This window comes from Drosophila mojavensis, unplaced genomic scaffold, assembly GCF_018153725.1.
Source record: "Drosophila mojavensis isolate 15081-1352.22 unplaced genomic scaffold, ASM1815372v1 contig_81, whole genome shotgun sequence".
Classification (NCBI taxonomy): domain Eukaryota; kingdom Metazoa; phylum Arthropoda; class Insecta; order Diptera; family Drosophilidae; genus Drosophila; species Drosophila mojavensis.
The window spans coordinates 2789906-2814399 of NW_025318907.1; the positions used below are offsets into that span (position 1 = coordinate 2789906).

At 41.8% G+C, this 24494-nt stretch overlaps 6 protein-coding genes across 8 annotated transcripts; 4 read left to right on the top strand and 2 right to left on the bottom strand.

Annotated features, from left to right (window-relative positions):
* Positions 1-1191: 1191 nt before the first annotated feature.
* LOC6580551 (malate dehydrogenase, mitochondrial) lies at positions 1192-3006 on the bottom strand. Its single transcript, XM_002006346.4, has one exon. It carries the CDS (start codon positions 2868-2870, stop codon positions 1722-1724), a length of 1149 nt encoding a protein of 382 aa, XP_002006382.1. The 5' UTR covers positions 2871-3006; the 3' UTR covers positions 1192-1721.
* Positions 3007-4344: 1338 nt separating this feature from the next.
* LOC6580552 lies at positions 4345-5761 on the top strand. Its single transcript, XM_002006347.4, has 2 exons — positions 4345-4463; positions 5180-5761. Exons 1-2 carry the CDS (start codon positions 4452-4454, stop codon positions 5486-5488), a joined length of 321 nt encoding a protein of 106 aa, XP_002006383.2. The 5' UTR covers positions 4345-4451; the 3' UTR covers positions 5489-5761.
* A 1234-nt stretch (positions 5762-6995) lies between these two features.
* LOC6580553 lies at positions 6996-13296 on the bottom strand. Its single transcript, XM_002006348.4, has 7 exons — positions 12890-13296; positions 10117-12533; positions 8862-9244; positions 8520-8798; positions 7998-8349; positions 7719-7867; positions 6996-7653 (listed from the first exon to the last, which is right to left on the bottom strand). The coding sequence occupies exons 1-7, from the start codon at positions 13173-13175 to the stop codon at positions 7491-7493; spliced, it is 4029 nt and encodes a 1342-aa protein (XP_002006384.2). The 5' UTR covers positions 13176-13296; the 3' UTR covers positions 6996-7490.
* A 433-nt stretch (positions 13297-13729) lies between these two features.
* On the top strand, positions 13730-15220 carry LOC6580554 (40S ribosomal protein S16). The gene is made up of 5 exons (XM_002006349.4): positions 13730-13815; positions 13891-13932; positions 14105-14236; positions 14420-14534; positions 14961-15220. The coding sequence occupies exons 1-5, from the start codon at positions 13804-13806 to the stop codon at positions 15104-15106; spliced, it is 447 nt and encodes a 148-aa protein (XP_002006385.1). The 5' UTR covers positions 13730-13803; the 3' UTR covers positions 15107-15220.
* A 423-nt stretch (positions 15221-15643) lies between these two features.
* LOC6580557 (structural maintenance of chromosomes protein 2) lies at positions 15644-20062 on the top strand. Its single transcript, XM_002006350.4, has 8 exons — positions 15644-15927; positions 15982-16293; positions 16350-17079; positions 17140-17567; positions 17632-17778; positions 17999-18121; positions 18178-18371; positions 18430-20062. Exons 1-8 carry the CDS (start codon positions 15760-15762, stop codon positions 19859-19861), a joined length of 3534 nt encoding a protein of 1177 aa, XP_002006386.1. The 5' UTR covers positions 15644-15759; the 3' UTR covers positions 19862-20062.
* A 380-nt stretch (positions 20063-20442) lies between these two features.
* On the top strand, positions 20443-23553 carry LOC6580558 (putative cyclin-dependent serine/threonine-protein kinase DDB_G0272797/DDB_G0274007). Of its 3 annotated transcripts, none has more exons than XM_044011291.1 (3): positions 20443-20556; positions 21549-21704; positions 21758-23553. In XM_044011291.1, the coding sequence occupies exons 1-3, from the start codon at positions 20458-20460 to the stop codon at positions 23090-23092; spliced, it is 1590 nt and encodes a 529-aa protein (XP_043867226.1). In that variant the 5' UTR covers positions 20443-20457; the 3' UTR covers positions 23093-23553. The 3 variants fall into 3 exon arrangements, with proteins under 3 accessions (XP_043867226.1, XP_032585789.1, XP_032585790.1); XM_032729898.2 differs by lacking the exon at positions 20443-20556 and adding an exon at positions 20586-20849; XM_032729899.2 differs by lacking the exon at positions 20443-20556 and adding an exon at positions 21285-21302.
* Positions 23554-24494: the final 941 nt, after the last annotated feature.

Consider the following 24494-nt stretch of genomic DNA (forward strand, 5'->3'; position numbering starts at 1 on the left):
CATGCAAATATATATGTATATGTTTAATTTATTTATTAATTAATTTTTATTTTTATTTTATATTTCAAATATTAATTAGTGACATTGCATTTCTGATCCCTATCATGTTACTTTACGGGGTTCCCTAAGACTTCCAATTTTTTTTTTTTTTTGTATAATACCCTGTTCAATGCTCATAAGAGGTGCGCCTCTTTGAAAAGGCTATGACTAAAGTTTTTATTATTACTGTTACTATTAGTTACTGTTGAACTCCTCTAATGGTTTACTAACACTTACATATACATATATACATATACATATATACGATTTAACTCGAAAATGATATTTTTGTTCTTTAACATTAAAAAAAAAATACTAAATGTGAGATTTCAAATTACATTATGTTTTTAATATTGTTGTCATATAAAAAAAAAAAGAATAATAATATAAAATTCAGATATTTAAATTGAAGTGAGACGAAAGTGTTTGTACAGAAGTAAAGTTCCCAAAATACGGCAATATTAACTATATTAATTATCAAAATTAGTATTTTTTGTATATACATACATCTTGTAAGCGTAGAGAATTGACAAAAATTATATCTTTCCTCATGAGTGTTGGTTCATGATCTAAACAAAAATCAGGCAAAAATGTAGCATGAATATATTTTATAAGAATATTTATTTATTTTGGCTTGCCTATTAAATATATACAATTAATAGTTTTTATTTTCTTATTTTCAATTATTTTAATTAAGACTTCATATGCTTATCTTACAATTATGATCATAATTAAATTATAAAATACATAGTCGGCTTCAATGTTTTAATAAATCAATATAGTTCGCTATACAAAAGCAGCTAGTTTATTTATTTACTTATTGTTGTAACCTTTCCAGCAATAAATTGAAAATATGATCCAATCTAATTTAAGCACAGCAATTTTACTATGAACTTGCGATAAAGATCTCAATAATTAGTGGGATTTCCTGGTATTCGGTGGCAAGTAAATGCTTTGGGGCAATAAATTTTAATTAGTCGATCGAACGGTCTTGCGGCCCTACAAGTGGGCATAGAATATACAATATAAAAATATGTATATACATATATATATGTATAGTACATACCCATGTTTTCCTCAGCTGCCCCGTTATTGATGGAAAGTTGACAGAATGAATTTATTGCGAAATTGAGTTTAGTTTTGTGACGCATATTTTCTTTGGGGGATTTTTATTTTGATTATGTAAACTTGTTTATTGATTTATTGAATTACATACATAGTTGCAAATTGAGCTCGATTAATGAATTAATTAATTGAATTCAAACGGGAAAACCGTACGTCCAGTGATATCATTTTTGAAAAGTTTTCCTATGGATATTTTCGAACAGCGCGAACAACAAGAGAATTGAGTAAAATGCATTGATGGCATCGGCCAGCGGATTGCATCAGGGAAACTTTGGCACGGATTCCCCTTGGAGATGCCGGCATCAGTAATCAGTAGGCGCCTATGCAATCACTTATCAGCAACATGATGATGCTTCACCAATTGACTGCGACGACCCCAAGCTAGCATACTAGTTTCACATACATATAGTATGCACATGTGCATACATATGTGTATGCATGTCTGTGTGTGCGTGCGTGTGTGTGTATTTATAGTGTTTGTGATTTAATTTAATGAATGAGGAACTGCGTCAAGATTCCGGCTGCAGATTATCTGCCAGCAGAGCTGGCTGCTCTTCCTAGTTGTTCTGTGCTAATTGCGTAGAATCGGAACTACAGCCGATTGCATCTGCCTTGCGCTGCTCCTGCTCCTGCTTCAGATTGGAATCCTTGATCACAGTCTGGGCAAATTCTATGGCCAACTTAATGCTCTCACCCAGCTCGGGCAGCATCCTCTCGAGCGCATCCTGCTCGGCCGAATTCAGCTCGGGCAGGCCCAGATTCTCTTTGATGCCATTGGGACCCAGCAGCACCGGCGTGGCAAAGAACGGCAGCTCAGTGACATCGGAGTCCACGTAGGCGCATTCAATGACATTCGCCTCGTTGTTCAGGCCGCGGAGCAGGGCGTTGACAAAACGAGCCGAGGCAAAGGCCATGGAGTGGGTCGCAGAGCCTTGGCCAGCCTTCGCCTCGATCACCTCGTTGCCCGCTTGCTGGATTCGGTTCGTCAGACGCTCCACGTCCTCCTCGTTGCCCGTGAATTGAGGTGAGCAATGCGAGAAGACCGGCAATATGGTGTCGCCCGAATGGCCACCGATGATTGGTATATCCACCATAGCTGGATTAAGGTTCATGAAGTCCGCAATGAACGTCTTGGCGCGCACCACGTCCAGAGTTGTGATGCCAAACAGACGCTTCGGATCGTAGACACCTTTGACCTTCAAGAACTCCGCCGCAATGGGCACCAACATGTTGATGGGATTCGTTATGAAGGCGAGCAACGCCTGGGGGCAGGAGATGCCCGCGGCACAGGACACAGCCATGGCTACAGCGGCATTGGTGCTCAGCAGCTCACCCCGCGTCATGCCCGGCTTGCGGGGCTGCCCCGCTGATACGACGACCACATGCGAATCCTGCAGCGCATCAATCAATGCCTGCTGCTGCACACCCTCGAAGAAGTCGACCTGTGTCGGTGTGCAGATGTGCGATAGGTCAGCGGCCACGCCCTTTGTTTTGGATAGATCGTGCAGCGTCAGCTGGTGGATCAACGGATTCTGTTTGAGCAGCAACGACAGCGGCTGACCAATTCCACCTCCGGCGCCCACCACGGTCACCTTATAGTTGCGCTCGTCGCGCCCATTGCGATACCAATTATTCCTTGGGATAGGAACTCCGGCCAGTTGAGCCTTAACGCCCAACCTCAGACCCGCGTAGACACAGCTCAGCATATTGCTCGATTTTATTTACAATTTGAATTTACCTCAAAAGAATATTCTGATTGAGAAACAATTTTGCATTAACCAGAAACGAAAATATTTGAAAACTGTTGTCAGGTCCTTCGCTTCTGGTTAGGTAATGTCAGTTACTGCTGTAAAAGCTGTCAGAAAATGCTGTTGACACTCTGTAAGTGCAAGCAGTAAATGTTAAATATAGTAATATAGAAATGTTATTTTGATATATATTTAACATATGTTAGCTTTGGAATACAAATTTGAATACATTCCACGTCCTGAACCTGCTAAATAGTTAGTACATAGATGGGATAGTAGAGATAGATAGAGATATATAGAGAGTAGATTGTGTACATACATATACGGTTAATTATAATTAAATATAATTAGTTAATTTGATTTGTTTAGTGTCTTAATATCTTACCAGACAGATTCTGCAAAACATGAGAAATATACGGCGACGGTAAATACAGTAATTCTACATAAAAAGTGTATACATATTTACATATACATACATATAAGTACTTATCAGGTAACACTTTACACATTAATAATAAATTTGAAATAAAAGGCTTTTAATTATCTTATAAAAATGTTTTTAATTTAAATCATTCAAAAATTAAGAGTTTTTAATGATTTGTATTTATGCTGCTTAAGTAACATTACAATTTATTATTAGTGTGTAAAGCTTTTCTTCGCAAATTGTAAGTATTCTTTTTATACATGTACATACATACACACATACGTATTTTATATGCAGGCAAAGGAAACGAATTACGCCATTACTACATTTTGCTAAGGATCACGTAAGCTAGAGCGAGACAACCTAATTAACATACAGCAATGTGGATATGGAGAGCTTTAACCATGGCTTGCGTTATTTGCATAGGCTTGTGTACATGTACATACAGATGTATGTATGTGTGCAACGCTTGCGGCGTATTTGTTTCTATTTATGTAATTTGAATTGGCTGCTTTGATCTTTTCAACCATTAAAATCAAATTGATTTGTATGTAAATATAAATAAATTACAATAATACAAAAATAATATTGTAAATATTATTTAATTGCATATGAAATAAAAACATAATTTAAAAATCGATTACTCATTACTTTGAGGCAATCAGTTTTAAGAAATTCCTAGAATATAGGGTATGTTACGGTCAATCTAGGTTACACCTCTTGGTATTTGTTTTCTTTTGTAAATCACATTTTTTGGTCATTCACTTGAGCTGCAACCCAGAGAGTGTGAGAGTGAGAGAGGAAGGGAGAGGAAGAGAGAGATCGCGAGAACAGGGAGAGAGGGTGAGACTGAGCAGGCGTGCCTTAATCTCAGTATTCGAATGCGATCTATAGAACCGACCAATGCCCGATGTCGATGCTCCCGAATGGAGCCGATATTGCTGCCGAAGCACTGCTTCAAGGCATCGTGGGTGCGATGTTTGATGATATAAAACGTTAGACACTGTCGGTGGGGACTTCCAGTTGCTGCCGGCTCTGCCTTTAATTCACATAGCAATCAAGTACTAAGAACAAATCAACTTCACGTCTCTATTTAGTATTAGCACGCAAACAGAATGGTTCAAAAAGTGAGTATATTAGCGATTCGGTTGCTACAGACTGTGCGATGCTCTACAAATAGGTTTTTGTGATAAGAATTGTCTGAAGATAAGAATTTTGTGAATCGACTGATTTTCAAGGAACTCTAAACACCAAGCACAAAACTAATATACCCCTTTCTGTTACCAAAACTATTTCCATGAAAGTTAAAGAACAGATCTGCAAGCCGAATGCAAGTGTTGTGTGTTTGAAAAGCTATATATGAAGTTTAAAATAAATCAATGATAATCATGCATATATGCTAGACACTTTTAATCAACATATTTCAAAATATATATGTATTAGAGAATATATATATAGCAATGCTAATTAAAATATAAATGATTAACATCTTTTTTGACAAACAAGAAGAGTGAACATACAAAAAAATAATTACCTTTCCTGCACTATTCTTTAATGAACTTTACCATTTTAAATAGGAATCAAAAATTTCTCAATTGTGGCACATTTAGATAAGTCTTCTACTGCAGATCACTTTCATAGTATCTTGCTTGAGCTGGTAATTGGGCAACTAACTAGAACCAGATAGAGTCGCCTGTCCACACTTTATACATAAGTCATAATTCAAATTTATAACTATATAGGGTCAGTGGCTGCGACATGCACCAAAATTTCTAACCGTATCACATGATCGGTCGTCGCATTCGGATTTTTGGTTAATTAAGTGCTCTGCTCTGCTTTTCAGAGATTCGAGAACAAGCTGCTGTCGCTGCTGCTGCTGATCGCGTGTCTCGCCATATGCCAGTGCAGACCGTCTGAAGATGCGGCCAACCTGTCTAAGGTGGATCCCAGCGACTATCCAGGTAATCTGCCGCCCGAGACCATACTGAAGGTGCAGCAGTGCGAACGGGATCAGGCCACGATGGAGCTATGCATGCGCTGTGCCAAGATCACCAAATCCCAGATCATTTATCCCATGTGCTGTAACAACGACGACGATATCAAGGTGTGGTGCCACGAGTACGTCTACTATAACAACGAAGAAGGCTATTGAAGGAGGGATGGGGGTTTGGTTTGAATGGTCCAGGTCTGGTGATCAGGTTTATGGTATCGCCTATATATCACCTAGCTTACTTACTTACCCAAATCCATTTGAAATTCCTTGCATCCTGCTATCAATGCAGGTCCATTGGCTGTGATATTTAAGGCAATATTAAAGTTTATACACTTACCCAAAACTAATTGTAACTAGAAATAAACAAACTATGTAACGTTACTGTGCATAAGACAACAATAAAAGACTATTTTGTATTATCATATGAAAAGCGAGGGAGAACTGTTCTAAAGTCACTGAATTTTAATTTGGATATTTTTCAGCTAATGTTTTAATGCACTGAAAGACTTTCAGTCTTTGATACAGTTTGTGAACTGGTGGAAATTTTTTCTAATTATTTATAAATTTCTGCTACATGTCTTCTATTTTGCAATCAGTTAAATATTAAAATATAATAAATTTGGGTAACTGCGACTTTGAAATTCCAAAATATCATATTTAATTCTTTTTTTTTTTTTTTTTTTTTTTGGTATTTATTATCTACATCATCAAGTATACCATAAATAAATACAACAAATTATAAATCGATACAAAATATATATTTATCTTAATATTCTTTTCAAACCATATGTATGCATTGCTATATCTATATTTAGCCATTAACACAGCTCTATGATAAAATAGAGCAAGCATTTATTGTTGGTAATAATGATTACTTTGTTTTTAAACACTATGAAATTTATAGTGATTAAACAAAATTCTTTTTGGTCTTCGTATTGAATATATATGTATATGAACTAGACCTAAACCTCTTCAACATAATTGATGACGAAATCCAATTAGACATTTTATTCTCACATGACTTTCATCTCTTGGTCTCGTGCTCGCTATTACGACGTGCCTGAAGCACGTTGAATAGAATTTCATTCATATGAATAAGTCATTCTTTTATAAACATTTCCTATTAATAAATTAAAAATATATTAAAATTGTTTAAAACATTCGATTCAATATAATAATTGAAATGAAATGAAATAAAACCAGGGATCCTTCACTCATGACGAATATCATTTGATGCCTATGAGTAACCTATTATCTTATCATAAAATTCTTTACGATCCCAGCCCTTTACCATTAAAATACACTCTAAAAAATTATGTTTATATATTTTTATTTATGTAAAATTTCTTTTGAGTTTCTTTTTATTTAATATTTTTCAAAAACTTTATAATAATTACAAATATTTTATTTAAATGAATATTTAAAATCGAATCGAAATAATGATTAAGTTGCCTTTTCGAATAGTTGCAGAAGAAGAAGAAATAAAAAATTATTAGATATGTACATCGGCTAGGCAAAACATATATATATGTTTGTACACACATATATGTATATATATGGGAATCCGATTTAGCTTAACGACAAATACTATATTACAGTTCATGCTGTTGTTGATTTTTTTGTTGGTTTTTCAATTTTTTTTTTTTTTTTTTTTTTTTTTTTTTGTGGGGGTTTTCCATATGGCAAACAAATTTGGAGCAATTAAAAATAAAATGCACAATCCGTTCGAACGGCTTTTAAAGCGGCCGGCCCGACTTGATCGAACTTGCACTAGTTTACAACACCACGTGATTTGTAACTGTACGACAGACATATAAATGTATATAACAAACAATGTTTCAACAAGAAACTCTATATATGTATATTTAGTCACTCGATCCACTCCCTATCATAGCTCGGTTCGTTTTAATCAAACAATTTGTTGGTTCAGTCTCTCTTTTTTTGTTTGACATTACTTTGTTGCAGTTGTTGTTGTTGCAGTACTAGTTGTTACTGTTGTTGTAGCACTAATTGTTGTTGTTGTTGTTGTTGTAGCTATGATTCTCGTTGACTGAAAGCAACATTTAAATAGACAGTCGCGTGAAGAGTTCAACTTACCAGAATTCAAGCACGCTAATTAGAATGTTATCTGATTATCTAGTTTTATACAACAAAATTGTTGTCACTGCTTTAAAGCGGCGACGTCGACGTCACCGTCGACGACGGCATCCACAACGGTAGCCTCTGGGGGTGAGGCACGTGTTAAATGCATGTAGAAACAGTCCGAGTCCTCGCACCGACCCATCAGCTCAAAGGGACAGATGGTTGCATTCACATTCAATTGACTGAAAACATTGGGAGAGGCAATCAAATGGATTTGGGCAACGGGAACTTCGAAGGATTCACACACCTGTTGTAGTTGCGCGACATGGGCGTGCGATACTCGCTCAGAAGCGACTGCTTAACAGGCGGTTCATACAGCTCTCGCATAAAGCTAACAATTTGGGGTGTCGCATTTGGGGCTCCGCCAGCGTCTGGTGCTATGTTTCCTGGTGTAGTCTGCAAATAAACTCAACCTATTTGTTAGTATGGGTTAGCACAGTTAGCGGTTACAAACAGTCTGCAGTTTGAGACAAGTTTTTAAAATAATGTTTTGGAAGCAATAGAACAATATCTTAAATCCACGCACATCAAAGTCCAGCTGTGTCGCTGAGGTCGCTGCTGCACCTCCTTCAGGCTCATCCGGTGCAGATAACACTGGCTGTGTCTCTGTCTCCGTGTCAGTGTCAGACTTCTGTTTCGTCTCTTCAGCGTCCGGCTGACTATTGCTGCTCTTGCAGCTGAGAGCGGGCTGCTCGCATGGTTTCTCTTGACTAGCTACAGGCTCTTGCTCAACTTGTTCCACCGGCTCCGAGCTTGGCTTGGCTTGTGCATCGCCCTTGCGCACATCATCGTACTTGACAATCGAATTGTACGAACGAATCTCTCTGGTTAGCTCCATGGATTTACGTGTTATTTCTGCCTTGGCCGGATCCAGTAACCTGCAAATAAGTTCAACTATAGCACAACTGCAATATATTGGAATTGCCGCGTCCGTTTTGGCAGATTCCGGCGATCCCACGGTATATGTTGGCCCCTTTTGCGTTGTGGTCCACAGCAACTACTGCTACTGTTGTTGCCGTTGTAGTTGTCTTTGTTGTTGTTGTAGTACCTGTAGTCGGCGCCCCTGATGCCATTGCCTAGGTCCATGGCAGCGTTGCGTAGCTTGTTGCGCTTCTGCTTAAGTGATATAATAATCTCATGCGTGGCCTGTATCTCAGGCTGTATGCGCGCCAGCTTCGATTCCTCCAGCTTGACCGCCTGCTTGACGGCCTGTATCTCGGCGTACAGATCTTTCAGGCGCTGCGAGTGCCGCAACCGCTCGATCTTTGACCTCTTCGCCTCCTCCACCATAGTCAGGGATTTATCCAGGTTGGCAATCATGCTGCTTCTATAATTAGTTTAGCACTTAAGTAGTTTGACATTGTGTATTTCAGTATATGAGCATAAATACCCGATCTTTTGAAATGAGCTCTCGAATGCCTTGAGTCGACTCTCCTTCGAAGGTTGAGTTGCCTTGCCTGCTGCTGCTGCCGCCGTTGACGTGCTTGGCAAATCGCTGGCAGCATTGGAAGAAGCACCAACTGTCGCCATCTTGGCAGGTTTGCTGGGAGCAACTGCGGCTGTTTTCGTCTTTGCTGTTTGGCTGACGGCTCCTGAAATCTTTTCCTTAATCTCAATGGTAGCAGACTCTTTAACAACAGCAGTTGCTATAGACGTTGTCGTTTGGCCATTGGACGCTTTAGCGCCTCCCATCTTCTTCTTCTCCAGCAGCCGCATGCGCTCAATTAATCGCAGATACTCCCTTTGTGATGCCACCGGCAAGTGACGCACAGCCTGAACAAAGTACGACAATTAATTCAGATCAAAGATGTGTACTTTAGTTTATCGTTAAATTGGGTCTAAACTGTGTACATATATAACTAATACAACATTATTCACGCTGTCACCTCTGAGAGGCATCACACTTGATGAATTTAGCAAAAGCAACTGACTTTATACTTATCTACTTGAAGCTGGTTCTAACTGAGCAGGCACCATTTATATAAATCAACATTCGCCTCAAACTGCATTTAATCGCTCCCTTAAACGTTTCAGCTATAAAGCAAATTTAGTCAATTCTTATTTCATTGTTAAGCGTAAGTCGGTTCAGCTGCCAGATTTATAAAATCCTATAATAAGTCTACCTAGAGATGAACTCAGGACTTAGCGACTTTGGATTGAGCATTGACTGCGATAGACTGCAATTTCAGCTCGAGATTTAATTTTCCTATTGCCCACGCCACAATGGAAATCTCTTTTAGATATGCATAGACATTTTAATTACAATCTAATCATACTTTCAATCGATGATATGTTGCACACCCTGAATCCCTTAAAGAATTTTTATACTAGTGCATACCAGAAATAATTTCCGATAACTCATCCTTATAGTCCATGAAAATGGATATTTCAACTTCGTTTTTAAAGCACTTAGCTCATAATGAAGGATCTAGAGATTTCATTTATTCCAAACCATGATTTTTGCAGCCGCGAAAGACACCCCTATGAATGTCGTTATTACATTCTAAAAGTTTGATTAGGAGAGACTATCCATAAGAGTTGTGACTCAATAAGCAAAATAAAACAGAGAATAGTTGAAAAATCGGCTCTTTGCAGAGGGTGCAGGGTATCTTCTAGTCGACTAGAGCACTCTTATCAATACATACCACAGGCGTTGGCTTTGCTTTTTGTGGAATCACAGGTGTTTGTGGAACGGATTTGGTAGTCTGCTCGGAAGATTTGTCCGTCTTTGGCGTTGGCTTGGCATCGGCCTCCACTGGCAGCGCTGTGGGCACCTTGGAGCGCGCCTGCTTTAGATAGTCATCCAGTTTCTTCTCAAAGTACTCGTTGATGACAGTGCGTCGCAAATTGGAGTTGTTGGGTGCCGTTGACTCTACGATCTCCGAGTTTGGTGTATTTGAGCGAGTTGTGGAGCTGCTGGCACTGTCCATTGCCTGGCTGAAGGGACTCGCATAGCAGCTGTAGGCCTGGCTGCTTCTCAGCTCCAGTTCATCATCGCTGCCGGCGGAAGACTCGGCCAGGGCGATGACAAGCTTGTTGACCTTGATGCTAGCCGGATCGAGTGTGGTTATCAGACGTGTGGAGCTGCTGCTGTTACTCTTGTGCAGCGGCGCCACTGACTCCTTGACCAGCAGCGTTGACGGACGCTTGGGAGCAGTTGCTTGGTCCAGCAACTTCGGTAGCTTGCGCTTGGGCGTCGTCTTCTTGTTGATTACCTTGTTGGGCTTTACGATCTTGATTATGCTCGTCGCTGCTGGAATGATCGAAGGGGCGGGTATGTTGGGTGCGGGCACAGCTGGGACCTCTACGGAAGCTTGTGAAGCAGGCTCTGGAACGGGTTTGGGTACGGGCACAGGTACATGCGCAGGCGCAGGCAAAGGCAATGACAGGGGTTCAGATTCGGGTTGAGGTACGGAAGAGGGTGGACACACTGCCACGGGCTGTGGATAGGCATCAGTTTGGGGAGTTGGCTCGCTGAGCACATCCGTTTGACTCTCGTCCGGCGTAGACTGCAAAGAGGAAGTTTTAAAGCGACGCACTGCATTCTTAAGGATCTCCGGACTCTCAGTCGGCTTCTCGGTTGAATTCTTCTTTTTGGAGGCAATGCTTGAAAGTAACAGCTGACGCAGCTCCTCGGGATCATCGGAATCATGCGCCACAACGTCATCCGACACAGCAGCTGGCAGGCGCATTTTTTTGGGGACAATCTCCTGATCCGCTGCTGGTTTCAGCTTGGACAGCAGCATGGCACGCAGCGCACCCGCCTCGTCATCGCTGGAATCGTGCTGGAATGGACGTGAAGTCTGTGTATGCGTCTGTGAGTTGTCCATGGATATGGATTGGATGTCGCTGAGGCAGCCCTGCTGCGAGTGCCGTTCGCTCAAATGCAGAGCATCCCTGGCATCATCGTCCTCCAGTTGCATATGCGGAATGTGAAATGAGGGCGGAGGTGGCGGCACCTCGTCATCGTCGTCGTCGAACTGCTTCTCCTGGGGCTGCACTGGCTCCAGTTCCTCCTCGTCGTCGTCATCGATCACAATGGGCATGGACACGGGCGGCAGAGAGCTGGGCATAAAGCAACGCCAACTGCCTCCGGCGCTATCAATCGTCGACTGCCAGTTGGCGTTCCATTGGTGTCTCTCCTCATCGCTATCCGTCTGCGCCAGCTCCATGTCGACGGGCTCCGTTAAGCGTGTCTGTGGCGGGCTGTACGTGTTGCGTTCCGGCGAAGCTGCCGGACTTATCTCCATGAGATCATCGATATCATCACATTCGTTGTTGTTCTTCGGCTGATGCACCCGATTAATCATATCCGTGGGCGAGTAGGCGCGCTCTGCATCTCGCTTCTTTCGGGCCATGTGCTTCTTTAATATGGCCGATTTGAGAGCAATCAGTCGCAACTTAAGCTCTGGAGGCTCTTCGACTGGCTGTTGTTGCTGCTGCTGCTGTTGCTCATCGTCCTCCTCCACCTCCTCTTTGCCTATACGATGCTGACTGTAGCCATCAAATGAATTTGGCGGCAATTGATTATCGACTTTCAGCTGATTGTCGACATGATTCCGACTGGGGCTTGGTGACTTGCGTATGCGGCACTGAAGACGTTCCCTGAGACTGTGCTTAGGCTTGATATCGTAGTTGCCATCGCGAGCTAGCGCCATGCGCAGCTTGTTACGGCTGACCTTCAGCCGCTCCTCGTACTCATCATTCTCGGTCTCCACATTCATGTCGTACTCACCGATCTCATCTTCCGTTAGGCTGTCCAGTGAATCGAGCAAAATGGTAGACGGCGGTTGATGATGATGGGACTGCTGAGCATATTGATTGCTGTGATGCTCGTGACGTCGCTTTCGCCGATGGTGTCCATGAGTGCGATGCACGAACGGATTGCGTCTATACATGGAGCCGAGCCTTCGGCTCTCACTCTTTTTCATTCTGTGCTTACGGTATTTCTTTGGCAGCTCGTACTCCTCCTCCGACAGGCTGGACACATCGGAGAGAACACTGATTGGTGAGAAATGTTGATATTGAGAATATCTCTCTATTCCCTGAGGCCGCTGATAATCTAGAAAGAACGCAGTTATTGATAATTATTTCAATATTTACTTTTTAAAAAACGACTTCAGATTGCACTCAATGCAAGATAACAAAGGCAAAGCCATCTCTCCAAATAAATATATGTATAGTTAATTATACAAACAGGCATAGCTGTATTATAAAGTAAAAGCTCTTCAATTATACGACGCACACACACAGTTACAGATATTAGATACTGACTTCCTTCAACTATGCAAGGTCATTTTACTGCACACACACACACAAAGACACAGGGCAACAGTCACACCCACACATATACGCACTCACAAGTATGCAAAAGTAGAGCATGCTGCTTCACGTTCACATCACTTGGACAATGCTTACTGTATTGATTGGCTAGATTGGCGGAGAGCATATCCATCTTTTCGATATCTTTGCTCTTGTCCTCCAGTTGCTGTATGCGGGCGCGTAGCTTGAACTCCTCATCCTCTGAGGAAATAATCATCTCGAACTCATCAACTATTTCGCCCTCCTCGCGATCCTCTTCCGCATCATTTCCATTTTCGAGAACTTCTGGCTCTGGGACTTCTGTGGCCTGCGCGGACTTCATGGCGCTGCAGCCATTCATTTCTTGATCTGTCGTGTAGCTCTGCATGGCGCAGACAACCATGTTTACAAAGTTTTGCTAATTTTTACTTATTTTGTGCAGATTTAACACTTTTATAGAAAAAAAATGACCGAACAAAGTACGTGCGTATGTATTTCAGTTGACGAAGAGGAATGACAAAACAGAGGTGTTAGCAGTGTTAGTTAACATAACAGAGACCTTTGACATTCACAAAACAATTGTTAACAGTGATACCACGTAATTTGAAATTTACAATTATGAAATTAACTTTTGCACGATACTATAATAAAGTTAAAAAAGCAACCGGGGAATTTTAATGGAAAAATAATGAACTATAGTTATTTCATTAGATATTAAATATATAGCAATATTTGCACAAAAGTGTCACTAGATCTGCGAACAGGGATAAAAAGGTATACAAGAAATGTATTTTTCTTGTAATAGAATCGTTTAATATAACTAAAAATTAGATATCTTCTTTTTTAAGTTGACAAACTTTTGAAATGTATAAAACATTAGTAATTATTCTTTTTATTTTAGAGCTGTCACCGTTTGACAGTGCTGTAAAAGTAACAAATGCGCCCTCTAGATGTCGAAATGAAAACTACAAATTACAGTTCAATGTTGAATTTCACACTTCCGCTCTTTTCTACCCAACTCGCGGAGCAAAATGCAGCAAAAGGTATTTGTGGTTGTGAAAAATGTGCGAAATGTCGTCAACTAACAACAAAAATGTTGCATTTATTTATATTTCTAGCGCAGAGAACCCGTGCAGGCCGTTCAAGTCTTCGGACGCAAGGTGTGTGTAAAATAGACTAAATAAAACATGAAATTTATTGCACGTGTGCCAACGGCGCCGACGACGGACAAAAACCGACGCTCATTGCAGAGGTTATGTTTGTGTGATGAATTCGGTGCAGTTGACTTTCTTTTGGTAATTGTAACTAACGAAGTGTGGAATTCTATTGTAGAAAACCGCCACTGCCGTCGCTTACTGCAAGCGTGGCAGCGGCCTCCTGAAGGTGAATGGACGCCCTCTGGACCAGATTGAGCCTAAAGTGCTGCAATACAAATTGCAGGAGCCCCTGCTGTTGCTCGGCAAGGTGAGTGTCATTAGACAACAATGTAACAGTAATTCCTATAGGTCGTACAATGATGATAACAATTATCCCGAAATTGAAGACCAATGAGAACACATTTGTTACTGATTGCGCCTAATTCGAATATTTTTTAAAATATACTTTAAGTAAAATTCTAATGAATATAAATCTATATTTGCCTTGCAGGAGAAGTTCGCTGGTGTTGACATCCGCGTGCGCGTCAGCGGTGGTGGTCATGTCGCCCAGATCTACGCCATCCGTCAGGCTATTTCCAAGGCCCTGGTTGCCTTCTATCAGAAATGTGAGTATCTAACCGGGAGCAGTGTGTGTGTCCGCCCATGTAAAGTTTTTGCTTGAAAGAAATCCTCTTTCAGGCAAATGAATAAATGAGGCAAGAAAAAACACCATTATGAGCACATACCAACCAAGCTGCATGCAAATTTCTAGCACAGATTGGGTGATGCAGCAGAAACATGAAGAAATTAATCAAGAACATGTTAGTTAAGTTCACCTTCTACCAGATTTTTGTTGGAATCCAATGCCAGAGCCAGCGAAAGAAAAGTGCAAGGGAGATTAAATGAATGTGGCAATCAGAGCGAGGAATAGGCATTGACCATTGCAATTCCCATTTGGGGCTACATCGACAGATAGATATTTAAAAGAATTCTTCTAATTAATTTTAAACTAATTTACTAATTTATTTCGCTTTTTGTTTATGCATTTGCAGACGTCGATGAGGCCTCGAAGAAGGAAATCAAGGACATTCTGGTCCAATACGACAGAACCCTGCTGGTAGGCGATCCACGTCGCTGCGAGCCCAAGAAGTTCGGCGGTCCAGGCGCCCGTGCCCGTTACCAGAAGTCGTACCGTTAAGCTATCTGCTGCTTTTCAAATTGGATTAGATATTTTGTACAAGTTGAAAACATTTGCGCGTCTCTTCACTTCAGTACGATGAGCATGTGAATAAAAACGGAATAATTAACTTTATATGCTTAAACAGTGGACTTTTTGGGGGTTGACTTACATTGTTGAAGATATTAAACAAATTGCATTCAATTTGTTTATTTTGTATAGCATACTAATTGAACCGCTTAATAAGAATTTTCAAGCAATTCCATTGTCTTTTATTGCTGTAGTAAATAAAGAACTTAACTATTAGAAAATTGTTTATAAATTGTAAATATTTAAGTATGGCTAATTTATAATTCAACGTCAATGCAAAGGTGTTGATGAAATTCATAAAATTTTTGGATTTAGGTATTTCAGTTTTATATCTTATAATTAAAAATACCCGAAATATAAGAATTCAAATTAATTTGGTTAATATCGAAAATAGAGCAAACATCGATTAAAATATGACTGGCTGTATATCGTTTCCTTTTTGTATCGATATTTCATATGCTTCTCCCATCTCTAGCGTCAGCATCGCGATTCTGAAAAAACGGCGGTAGAAACGCCGTTGCAAGTTTGTATGGAAGGCAAAGAGGAATTAAACAACTGCTAATTGTTATTAAAGCACAGATAAAATGTATGTGAAGAAGTTAGTGCTTGATGGCTTCAAGTCCTATGGCCGGCGCACTGAAATCGAAGGATTCGATCCAGAATTTACGGCCATAACAGGTCTAAACGGTTCAGGCAAATCAAATATTCTGGACTCGATTTGTTTTGTGCTTGGCATCAGCAATTTGCAAAATGTATGTGAAATAAATGATCATTAAAATATGAACTAATATATTCATCCATCTTAGGTGCGTGCATCTGCGCTGCAAGATTTGGTCTATAAGAATGGCCAAGCGGGCATCACGAAGGCAACGGTCACAATCGTATTCGATAATACAAATGCACAGCAATGTCCGCCGGGATATGAGAAGTGCCGCGAGATCTCGGTGACGCGTCAAGTGGTTGTCGGTGGCAAGAATAAGTTTCTGATTAATGGCAAGCTGGTGCAGAACAAGAAGGTTCAAGACTTCTTCTGCTCCATGCAGCTCAATGTCAACAATCCGAATTTTTTGATTATGCAGGGCAAGATTCAACAAGTGCTGAACATGAAGCCCAAGGAGGTAAGCAAAAATACCATCTATGGCCAGGGGATATATCTTAATATATATTTATTCAGGTGCTGTCCATGGTCGAGGAAGCAGCCGGCACCAGCCTGTACAAGACGAAGCGTGATGCGACCAAGACCCTCATTGAAAAGAAGGAGGGCAAGTTGCGGGAAACCTCAGCTCTGCTGGAGGAGGAAGTTCTGCCAAAGCTAGACAAGCTGCGCAAGGAACGCGCCGCCTATCAGGAGTATCAGAAAACGTGTCGCGACATCGAGTTCCTCACTCACATTCACATTTCGGCCAGATATCTGAAGCTTTGCGATGCCCTGCAGTCCGTGGAAGCTACCGAGCAAAAGATCGAGCATCGCATTGCCACTTGCCGAGAAACTCACGCCAAGAATCTGGAGGAAGTGGAGCGCATCGAAGTGAAGGTGCAAGAAATCCAACTTAAGATAGACGCCGAAATGGGCGGAACTCTGAAATCCCTTGAGGCCGAACTGACAGCTAAACGAGCGGCCGAGGCAACAGCATCGGGCAGTCTAAAGGCTGCCAAGGGCACAATTGAGCAGGATCAAAAGAAAATTCTGATGGCCAGTAAAAACATTGCGGAAGACGAGCGCACACTGCTCAAGAAACAGGAGGCCATGTCACAGGTTCAGGGCGAGTTTCAGAGTCTCAAAGATGCCGATGCGGCGGACGCAAAGGCCTACGAGGATGCGCAGCGCAAATTTGAAGCCGTATCCCAGGGTCTGTCTACCAATGAGGATGGAGAAGCCTGTACGCTGCAGGAGCAGCTAATTGGCAAGTGTTTTATATTTAATTACTGTTCATATGTTATTTAATGTGAGGCTTCCTCTGCAGCTGCCAAGCAACAGCTGAGCGAGGCCCAGACTACGATAAAAACTTCTGAAATGGAGCTGCGTCACACGCGGAACCTGCTCAATCAGAAGCAAGGCGAGACGCAGACCAACGACGCAGCCTATACGAAGGACAAGCAACTGCTCGATCAGCTCGAGGTAGAGATTAAGAGCTTGGAGCGTCAACTGCAGGGTCTCAACTACGAAGGCGGGGAGTTCGAAGGATTGAAGGAGCGCAGGCAACTCCTGCATAGTCAGGTGCGTGATCTGAAACGCGATTTGGATCGACGCAGTGGCTCACGCTACGAGCTGCAGTACACCGATCCAGAGCCAAACTTTGATCGGCACAAGGTGCGCGGCATGGTGGGCAAACTGTTTCGGGTCTGTGATATGCAGAACTCAATGGCTCTCATGATGGCAGCTGGAGGACACGTAAGTGCCATAAAACATAAACTACCCAAGAGATTCTTCTCTGACTAATATCTTATATTTACAGTTGTATAGCTTTGTAACGGACGACGATGTGACAAGCAAGAAGATCTTGCAAAAAGGAAATTTGCAACGTCGCGTAACACTGATACCCATCAACAAGATCAAATCATATCCTCTGAATCCAAAAGTTATTGAATATGCGAAAGCTACTGTAAGATCATGCTAAGAAAACTTATGTGCATACAGTGTTTTATATAGACTGCTATCTATCATGTATATATGAAGATCTTTAATTTGAGTTTGCTATCAAAAAAGTGAATTTAAGCTAGATATAAACATAGATAGAGATAGATTTATAAGTTAATATAATGATTTATTTATTTATTTATTTATACAACTTTTTCACTTATAATTATTATCTTTACTTACAGTACGGAAGCGATAATGTGGAATCGGCCATGTCCTTAATTGAATACGACAAATACTTTGATCCGGTCATGAAGTTTGCATTTGGCGGCACGCTCATTTGCAGGGATTTGGAGGTTGCCAAAGGAGTAAGTTTAATACTTAGCCAATCTAAGAGCTTACTAATAATTTGTTCTACCTTTAGCTAAGCTCAGATAAGAACATTGGAGCTCGTTGTGTCACGCTAGAAGGCGATGTGGTGGATTCGAATGGCACCTTGTCTGGTGGCTCAGCTCCCAAGGGTGCAAATATACTGGAGGAACTGAATTCCATAAGAAATTTGGAGAAGGAAGTTAAGCAAATGATGAACGAGTTAACCCAGGTGGAACAGCAAATGAGGTAAGTCATGAGCCACGTAGCATAATAGATTTTTCATTAATCCTGTTTGCTTTTTCAGTGCTATTGAGCACGTTGCTCACAAGTATAACAAGATAAAAGAGGCACTAGAGCTGCGTCAGCACGAGTATTCCATGTGCCAGAGTCGCTTGGCGCATACAGCTTTCCAGCAGAATCAGGAGGAAATCGAGGAAATGAAGGAAAGAGTGAAAAGCTTAGAGCAGCTAATGGCTGAAGCACGGGAAAAGCAAAAGACCTCACAGGCCAAGGTAAAGGATGTTGAGGCCAAACTATCCGATGCGAAAGGCTATCGAGAACGCGAACTGAAGGCGGTCAGCAACGAAATGAAGGTGACCAAGGCTCGGGCCGAAAAGTCGCGTGCGAATTGGAAAAAGCGTGAGCAGGAATTCGAAACGTTGCAGCTGGAAATTACCGAACTGCAGAAGAGCATTGACCAAGCCAAGCAGCAGCACCAAGAGATGGTGGACAATCTCGATAAGTACAAGGCGGAGCTGGACGCACTGCAGCAGAACAGCTCGTCGGCAGCCACAGAGGTGGCCGAGCTAGAGAGGGCGATTAAAAAGCAGAAGGATAGTCTGCATGCGCAGAATAAGGAGATGCGAACGCTTCTCGACAAAAAGGATAAACTGCTGAAGCACAACCAGGAGCTGCAGCTGGAGATGAAGAAGAAGGAAAACGAAAAAAGTAAGATAAGTGGAGAGGCAAAGGATGCCAAGAAACGCATGGATGCGCTTGAGATTAAATACCCCTGGATACCTGAGGAAAAGAATTGCTTTGGCATGAAGAACACGCGCTATGATTACAGCAAAGAGGATCCTGTCGAGGCCGGCAACAAGCTGGTGAAGATGCAGGAGAAAAAGGAGAAGATGGAACGAACGCTCAATATGAATGCAATGCAGACGCTGGAACGTGAGGAAGAGAACTACAATGAGACAGTGCGTCGTCGTCAAATCGTTGCGCTGGACAAAGAGAAGATTAAGAAGATCATTGTCAAAATGGATGAGGAGGAACAGGATCAGGTGAAACACGCTTGGGAGGCGGTAACTAAGAACTTCAGCGGCATATTCAGTACGCTGCTTCCGGGTGCCCAAGCACTACTAAGTCCTGTCAAAACGAACGGAGTGCTAAGTGGCCTTGAGATAAAGGTCGGCTTTAATGGTGTCTTCAAGGAGAGTCTGGGCGAGCTGTCTGGTGGCCAGAAGTCTTTGGTGGCTCTCTCGCTCGTCTTGGCCATGTTGAAATTCTCGCCAGCTCCGCTCTACATTCTCGATGAGGTGGATGCTGCGCTGGACATGTCGCATACACAAAATATTGGCAGCATGTTGAAGCAACATTTCCGGGATTCGCAGTTTCTCATCGTCTCCCTGAAGGATGGCCTCTTCAATCATGCCAACGTCCTGTTTCGCACGCAATTCGTGGAGGGCGTCTCTACGATTACGCGAACTGTTGGCCGATCCGTAGCTAAGCGCTAACAATATATATATTTTAATGTATTTTCGTTCGAGTAATATCAATTATACATGATTTTTTTTTTAATTATTTACTAACTTCAGTTTGAAGAATTGCATTTCTGATTTTGTTTATACTATACTATTAAGATATAAGAATTATATAGACTTAAGAATATTCTGTATTTTTGTAACTTTCAAAATATAATAATAATTAAATATGAACTGAGCATGGATTTTTCTGTATAATGTAAACTTTAATAATTTTTTATTTGAAATAAATTTATATATATTCTACATTTTTATAACTTTAATATATAATAATGATTAATTATGGACTAAATCATTTTTATGCTTTACATTTTGAGAATTTGGCGGGAAAGTATATTTTTTAAAATTTTATACGCAGATGGAATCGGATTCAAATTTTTGTTAGGGTCATTTTTATTTAATTTCTTTATAAACGCAACTTAAAATAATTAACGACAATATAATTACAAACGTAAAAGAATTTCTGTTTAGAATGATTCGAAATTCAATTTGATATCTTATGTTAAGCGAATCTGTAGTTTTTATTCCTACATTCAAAACAAAATAACTCTGTTATAACATCTAACAGGATGGCAGTAAATTTCCAATTGGGCTGGTTGGCTGGCACAAACGTCAAACTGACGTCTGGTCACAGCGACAAAGAGAACGACACTGACAGTCGTTCGCTGGTAGGTTGCATGCGCACTGGCGAGACAGAGACAGAACGTTGGTGAGACCGTCAACGAGACGAACGCACAGCGCAAACCCATACAGTCGCACACACAGACAGCAACAATACTCACACACACACACACATAGTCAGCCAAGCTACAGAGTAGCGACTACGACAATGTTGGCGGAGTGCAGCTGTGAAAAATTAAACAAAAGTGCTAAATTTGATTGTTAAATAGTCAGCGGCAGTGGAAACAAAACATTCAACATTTCCAACCAACGCAGATTCTTAAAGAAGCTCGTCAACATGGTAAGAAGGCAGTGAGCGCTGCTTCTAGTTGGGTTCACAATCAAAATCCCAATCAAATCGCTTGTCTGTGCCCAGTATCCAGTGTGTGTGTGTGTGGGTCTGCCAGTGTGCCAGTGTTGGTGTGTGTGTGACTGCGTGCGTCCATGGTATAAAATTCTATATATTGTGTACGCTGCTTGTCTAGCGGTCCGTCAAGACAGGTGGGGGTCTCCGTTGGGACTCGCGTAACCAGTAAATGCTCTGGTTGTGGATATTTGTTAATCAATGTTGTTATAATTACAAATGATAACAAGAAGCTGCGACATGGCTAAGACGTAATGCCGGCTTTGATGCCCTTATCCAAACGCGAAGGGCGTCTCGTGAAGTTGCGACGGAGAACTGCTAAACGTAAACTTACTTCATTTCCGTTGTTCCCCATTTGACCTCTGACAATTCACGAAGACATACACAATGGTATTTTGCAATTAAATCTGAACAGTTAATGAAGGAAAAAACAAACAATTCCGCATTCAATGCTAAATCTGTTATTTAACAGAGCTGTCACAATGTTAACATAACAGCTGATGTAAACTGCCATAGCAATATCAAATATGTAATTGCAAAATGCAGTAGTAATTTGGCTGATATGGACAACCCTTCCTCTTCCTCATGTCTCTGCCCTCCAATACAATTATCATGGCTTTCCATACTTTATTAAAGGATCGAGTTACAAAGCCGCAGAAGAAGATGCTCATCACATTGCTGCGCGAGACGAAATACATGGAGGGCAAGAAGGAGAAGGAATGGTATTGGGAGAAGATCCAAGCGGCGCTCAACACCATCGGGCCCAAGAAGACCATCATCCAATGGAAGAAGGTGAGTATCTCTGCCAGCAAAGTTAGCGTTTTCCTAATCTCTTTCACTTGTAGTGCTGGCGCGATATGCGTTTGACGACCCGAAAGAAATTGGCGGAGCTAAAGCGTTGCCAGCTGTCCGGTGGGTCGCCGCCACCGGGCATTGAGCTGAACCAGGAGGATAACGACATAATTGATATAGTGGGCACTGAGTACTTTTACGAGGAAATGAACGGGGAGCTGAAGCCGGAGAACTTTATGACTGGCTTCGACTACGTGCCAGAGCACTTTTGCGATGCCATACTGACGGCTGCTGCTGGCCAGCAGCAACAGCACATGCAACACCCAAAGGATCCCCAGTCGCACAGTGCCCAGCAGCCGCAGGATCATCACACCAATGATGGGGAGACAAACGATGCGCCAGGTTCTTCGAACGGTGGCTCCTACCAGGGTCAGAACGTGACCCAGCTGCAGTCGCATAATGGGGGCGGAGGTGGCGAGCACAGCAATGGCAACAGCACGCAGCCGCATCCTGGCATGCCCCAGCATCCGGCCTTTCATGGTGGCCTGCATCCGCATCTGTTGCGGCGGCAACACACAAATGCGTCACTGCAGCGGGAGTCGCCGTTTGAGGAGAAGCTGCTGCAGTTCATGCAAGATGCGTTTCCCAAGAAGAGCAAAAAGCGCAAGCAGCGTGATCCGGATAAGCTGTTCCTCCTCTCGCTGTACGAGGAGATCAAGCGAGTGCCAGAGGAAATACGGCTGGATGTGAAGTCTGAGCTGATGCAAATCCTAAAGAAGTACCAAAAGAAGTCACCAGTCAAGGCGGAGAAGTCCTCAGCCTCAACTTCCTCAGCTGCCAAGCAGAGCAGCAACAGCAGCAGCAGCTCCGCGTCCGCCCATCTGTCGCACAGCATGTATCAGCTGCAAAAGAAGTACGAGAAGGGCGAGAAGGAAGCGTCGCCGCAGTCACAGGTCGATCCGGTGCCATTGCATGCCCCACAGCAGATGCCACTGTTTCAGCTGCAGAAGAAGTACGAGGAGAACGCCGAGAAGGTGCATCAGCAGCAGAGTGAGCAGCGCAAGCTGGAGGCTGCCCATCAGCAGCAGCACGCCGCTCACCAGCAGCCCCCGCCGCCACCCAATGAGCAGCACTTGCATCATCCTCAGATGACGCACAATATCATGTTCCCGCTGGCCCAGTTGCGCAGCGAACAGCCGCCGGCGCAGCATCACGCCCATAATCCACACCAGCAGCAGCAGCAGCAACAACAACAACAGCATCCCCACCAGCAACAGCAGCAGCAGCAGACCCAACAGCACCATCCGCCGACGATCTTTGGCAGTGCCGCCAGTGCAGCAGCGATGAGCACAGACCGCCCAGCGATGTCCTACGAGAATGTCGGGTGAATGTTGAGCCGTCTGTGGGAAGCCACTTGTGGAGCGCGCCCTTCGACGGTGTCCCCCACGACGGCAGACGCGCACAACTGTTAGCACCAAGCTAAATAGCAACTAGCTACTGTTTCTTACCCATCCGGCCTAGGTCATAGCGCCCGGATGAGCTCGACGGGTTGACGAGGTTGATCGAGCGCCACTAAATGCCGGAACTGTGTGCAAAATTGTTTCAAACATTAGGTTTTTACTCGTACATCTAATCCTTACGCTAGCTTATCACGTAGCCATGATATGAATGATCTGCATGTGAATGCCGTTTGGTGCGATCCCAATGGCTAATCCATCAATAACTATCTATGTATACATAATAATATACATAATAAGAGAATTAATAGAATTACATATTGAAATTGTGACTTGATTTTCAATTACAACAAATGAATTTAATATATGTATACAGAATACAAATACACCAACTGCAATTGTGTTATGAATAAGATTGAATGTGAAGATGAATATGAATATCAATATGATGTGATAGGTCAATCAGATTACAGTAGGTCACGATAAAATCATGTTTTTAATGCGATTTACCTGACCGTTTCAAGGGAATAATTGAGGGATCCATAAGGATTCATCCAATCTAACAGAGATTATATTCTGATGAAGCTTGGCAAAGTATCTATAAGTATTATTTATTTATTTTTATGAATATGAGTATAACACATATTGTAAATGGGTTCACTTAAAAGAGAAATTTGAAATCGTGAGAAAGTAGACAATTTTACCTCACAAATTAAAATACGTAAATAGTGTGTGGAAACCAATGAATAGGTAGGATGAAGATGGGCTGATAGTCTAAGATATGGACGTGTGCATGATTTACTATACTAAGCTATAACATATCACATTATTGACTAAAAAAAACTAGATCTTTTTTAAAGCCCAAACAGAGACAATCTTTGGTTTTATTAGCTTCACCAAATGGTTAACGCACTTAGGTTACCCATTTATTAAGATCAATAAATATAATAGTGAGCTCCGATCACATTTGACTTCAGCCTAAATCCAGAATCCAGACTTATAATGATGTCATATAGAAAACATCTAAACCTTTTCTCTGTTTTCTTGTAATATTTACAAATGCAAACTAATTTTATCTTTTTACATTATCAGTTCTTGGATTCACTATAGATCGCGTTGATTTCAAATATTTACATTTAATAGAGTAAAAAAAGATTTTGCAAAACTATCTCGTGTTTGCACAGTTTGTTTACGTTTCCTCCGACTATCGCATACAAATGGAAGACTTCTTTATTTAGTTTTGATTTTGTTTTTCGAAATGAAAACTCATTGTTTACCTTTTTAACAAATCACACGCTCCTTGTGCACCGCAGGAGATAAGATTGTGTTTGGA

What these genes read in the sequence shown, in the direction of transcription:
- LOC6580551 (XM_002006346.4), bottom strand. Translation starts at nt 2,870, where the DNA reads ATGCTGAGCTGTGTCTACGCGGGTCTGAGGTTGGGCGTTAAGGCTCAA.
- LOC6580553 (XM_002006348.4), bottom strand. Translation starts at nt 13,175, where the DNA reads ATGGTTGTCTGCGCCATGCAGAGCTACACGACAGATCAAGAAATGAAT. An exon ending in CAATCTAGCCAATCAATACA is followed by an intron (nt 12,534 to 12,889) that starts GTAAGCATTGTC and finishes CGTTCTTTCTAG; the next exon opens with ATTATCAGCGGCCTCAGGGA. An exon ending in CGACACAGCTGGACTTTGAT is followed by an intron (nt 7,868 to 7,997) that starts GTGCGTGGATTT and finishes GTTTATTTGCAG; the next exon opens with ACTACACCAGGAAACATAGC.
- LOC6580554 (XM_002006349.4), top strand. An exon ending in TTCAAGTCTTCGGACGCAAG is followed by an intron (nt 13,933 to 14,104) that starts GTGTGTGTAAAA and finishes ATTCTATTGTAG; the next exon opens with AAAACCGCCACTGCCGTCGC. An exon ending in CCCTGCTGTTGCTCGGCAAG is followed by an intron (nt 14,237 to 14,419) that starts GTGAGTGTCATT and finishes TTTGCCTTGCAG; the next exon opens with GAGAAGTTCGCTGGTGTTGA.
- LOC6580557 (XM_002006350.4), top strand. Translation starts at nt 15,760, where the DNA reads ATGTATGTGAAGAAGTTAGTGCTTGATGGCTTCAAGTCCTATGGCCGG. An exon ending in GCATCAGCAATTTGCAAAAT is followed by an intron (nt 15,928 to 15,981) that starts GTATGTGAAATA and finishes CATCCATCTTAG; the next exon opens with GTGCGTGCATCTGCGCTGCA. An exon ending in GCTGCAGGAGCAGCTAATTG is followed by an intron (nt 17,080 to 17,139) that starts GCAAGTGTTTTA and finishes CTTCCTCTGCAG; the next exon opens with CTGCCAAGCAACAGCTGAGC.
- LOC6580558 (XM_044011291.1), top strand. Translation starts at nt 20,458, where the DNA reads ATGGCAGTAAATTTCCAATTGGGCTGGTTGGCTGGCACAAACGTCAAA. An exon ending in ACACTGACAGTCGTTCGCTG is followed by an intron (nt 20,557 to 21,548) that starts GTAGGTTGCATG and finishes ACTTTATTAAAG; the next exon opens with GATCGAGTTACAAAGCCGCA. An exon ending in CCATCATCCAATGGAAGAAG is followed by an intron (nt 21,705 to 21,757) that starts GTGAGTATCTCT and finishes TTTCACTTGTAG; the next exon opens with TGCTGGCGCGATATGCGTTT.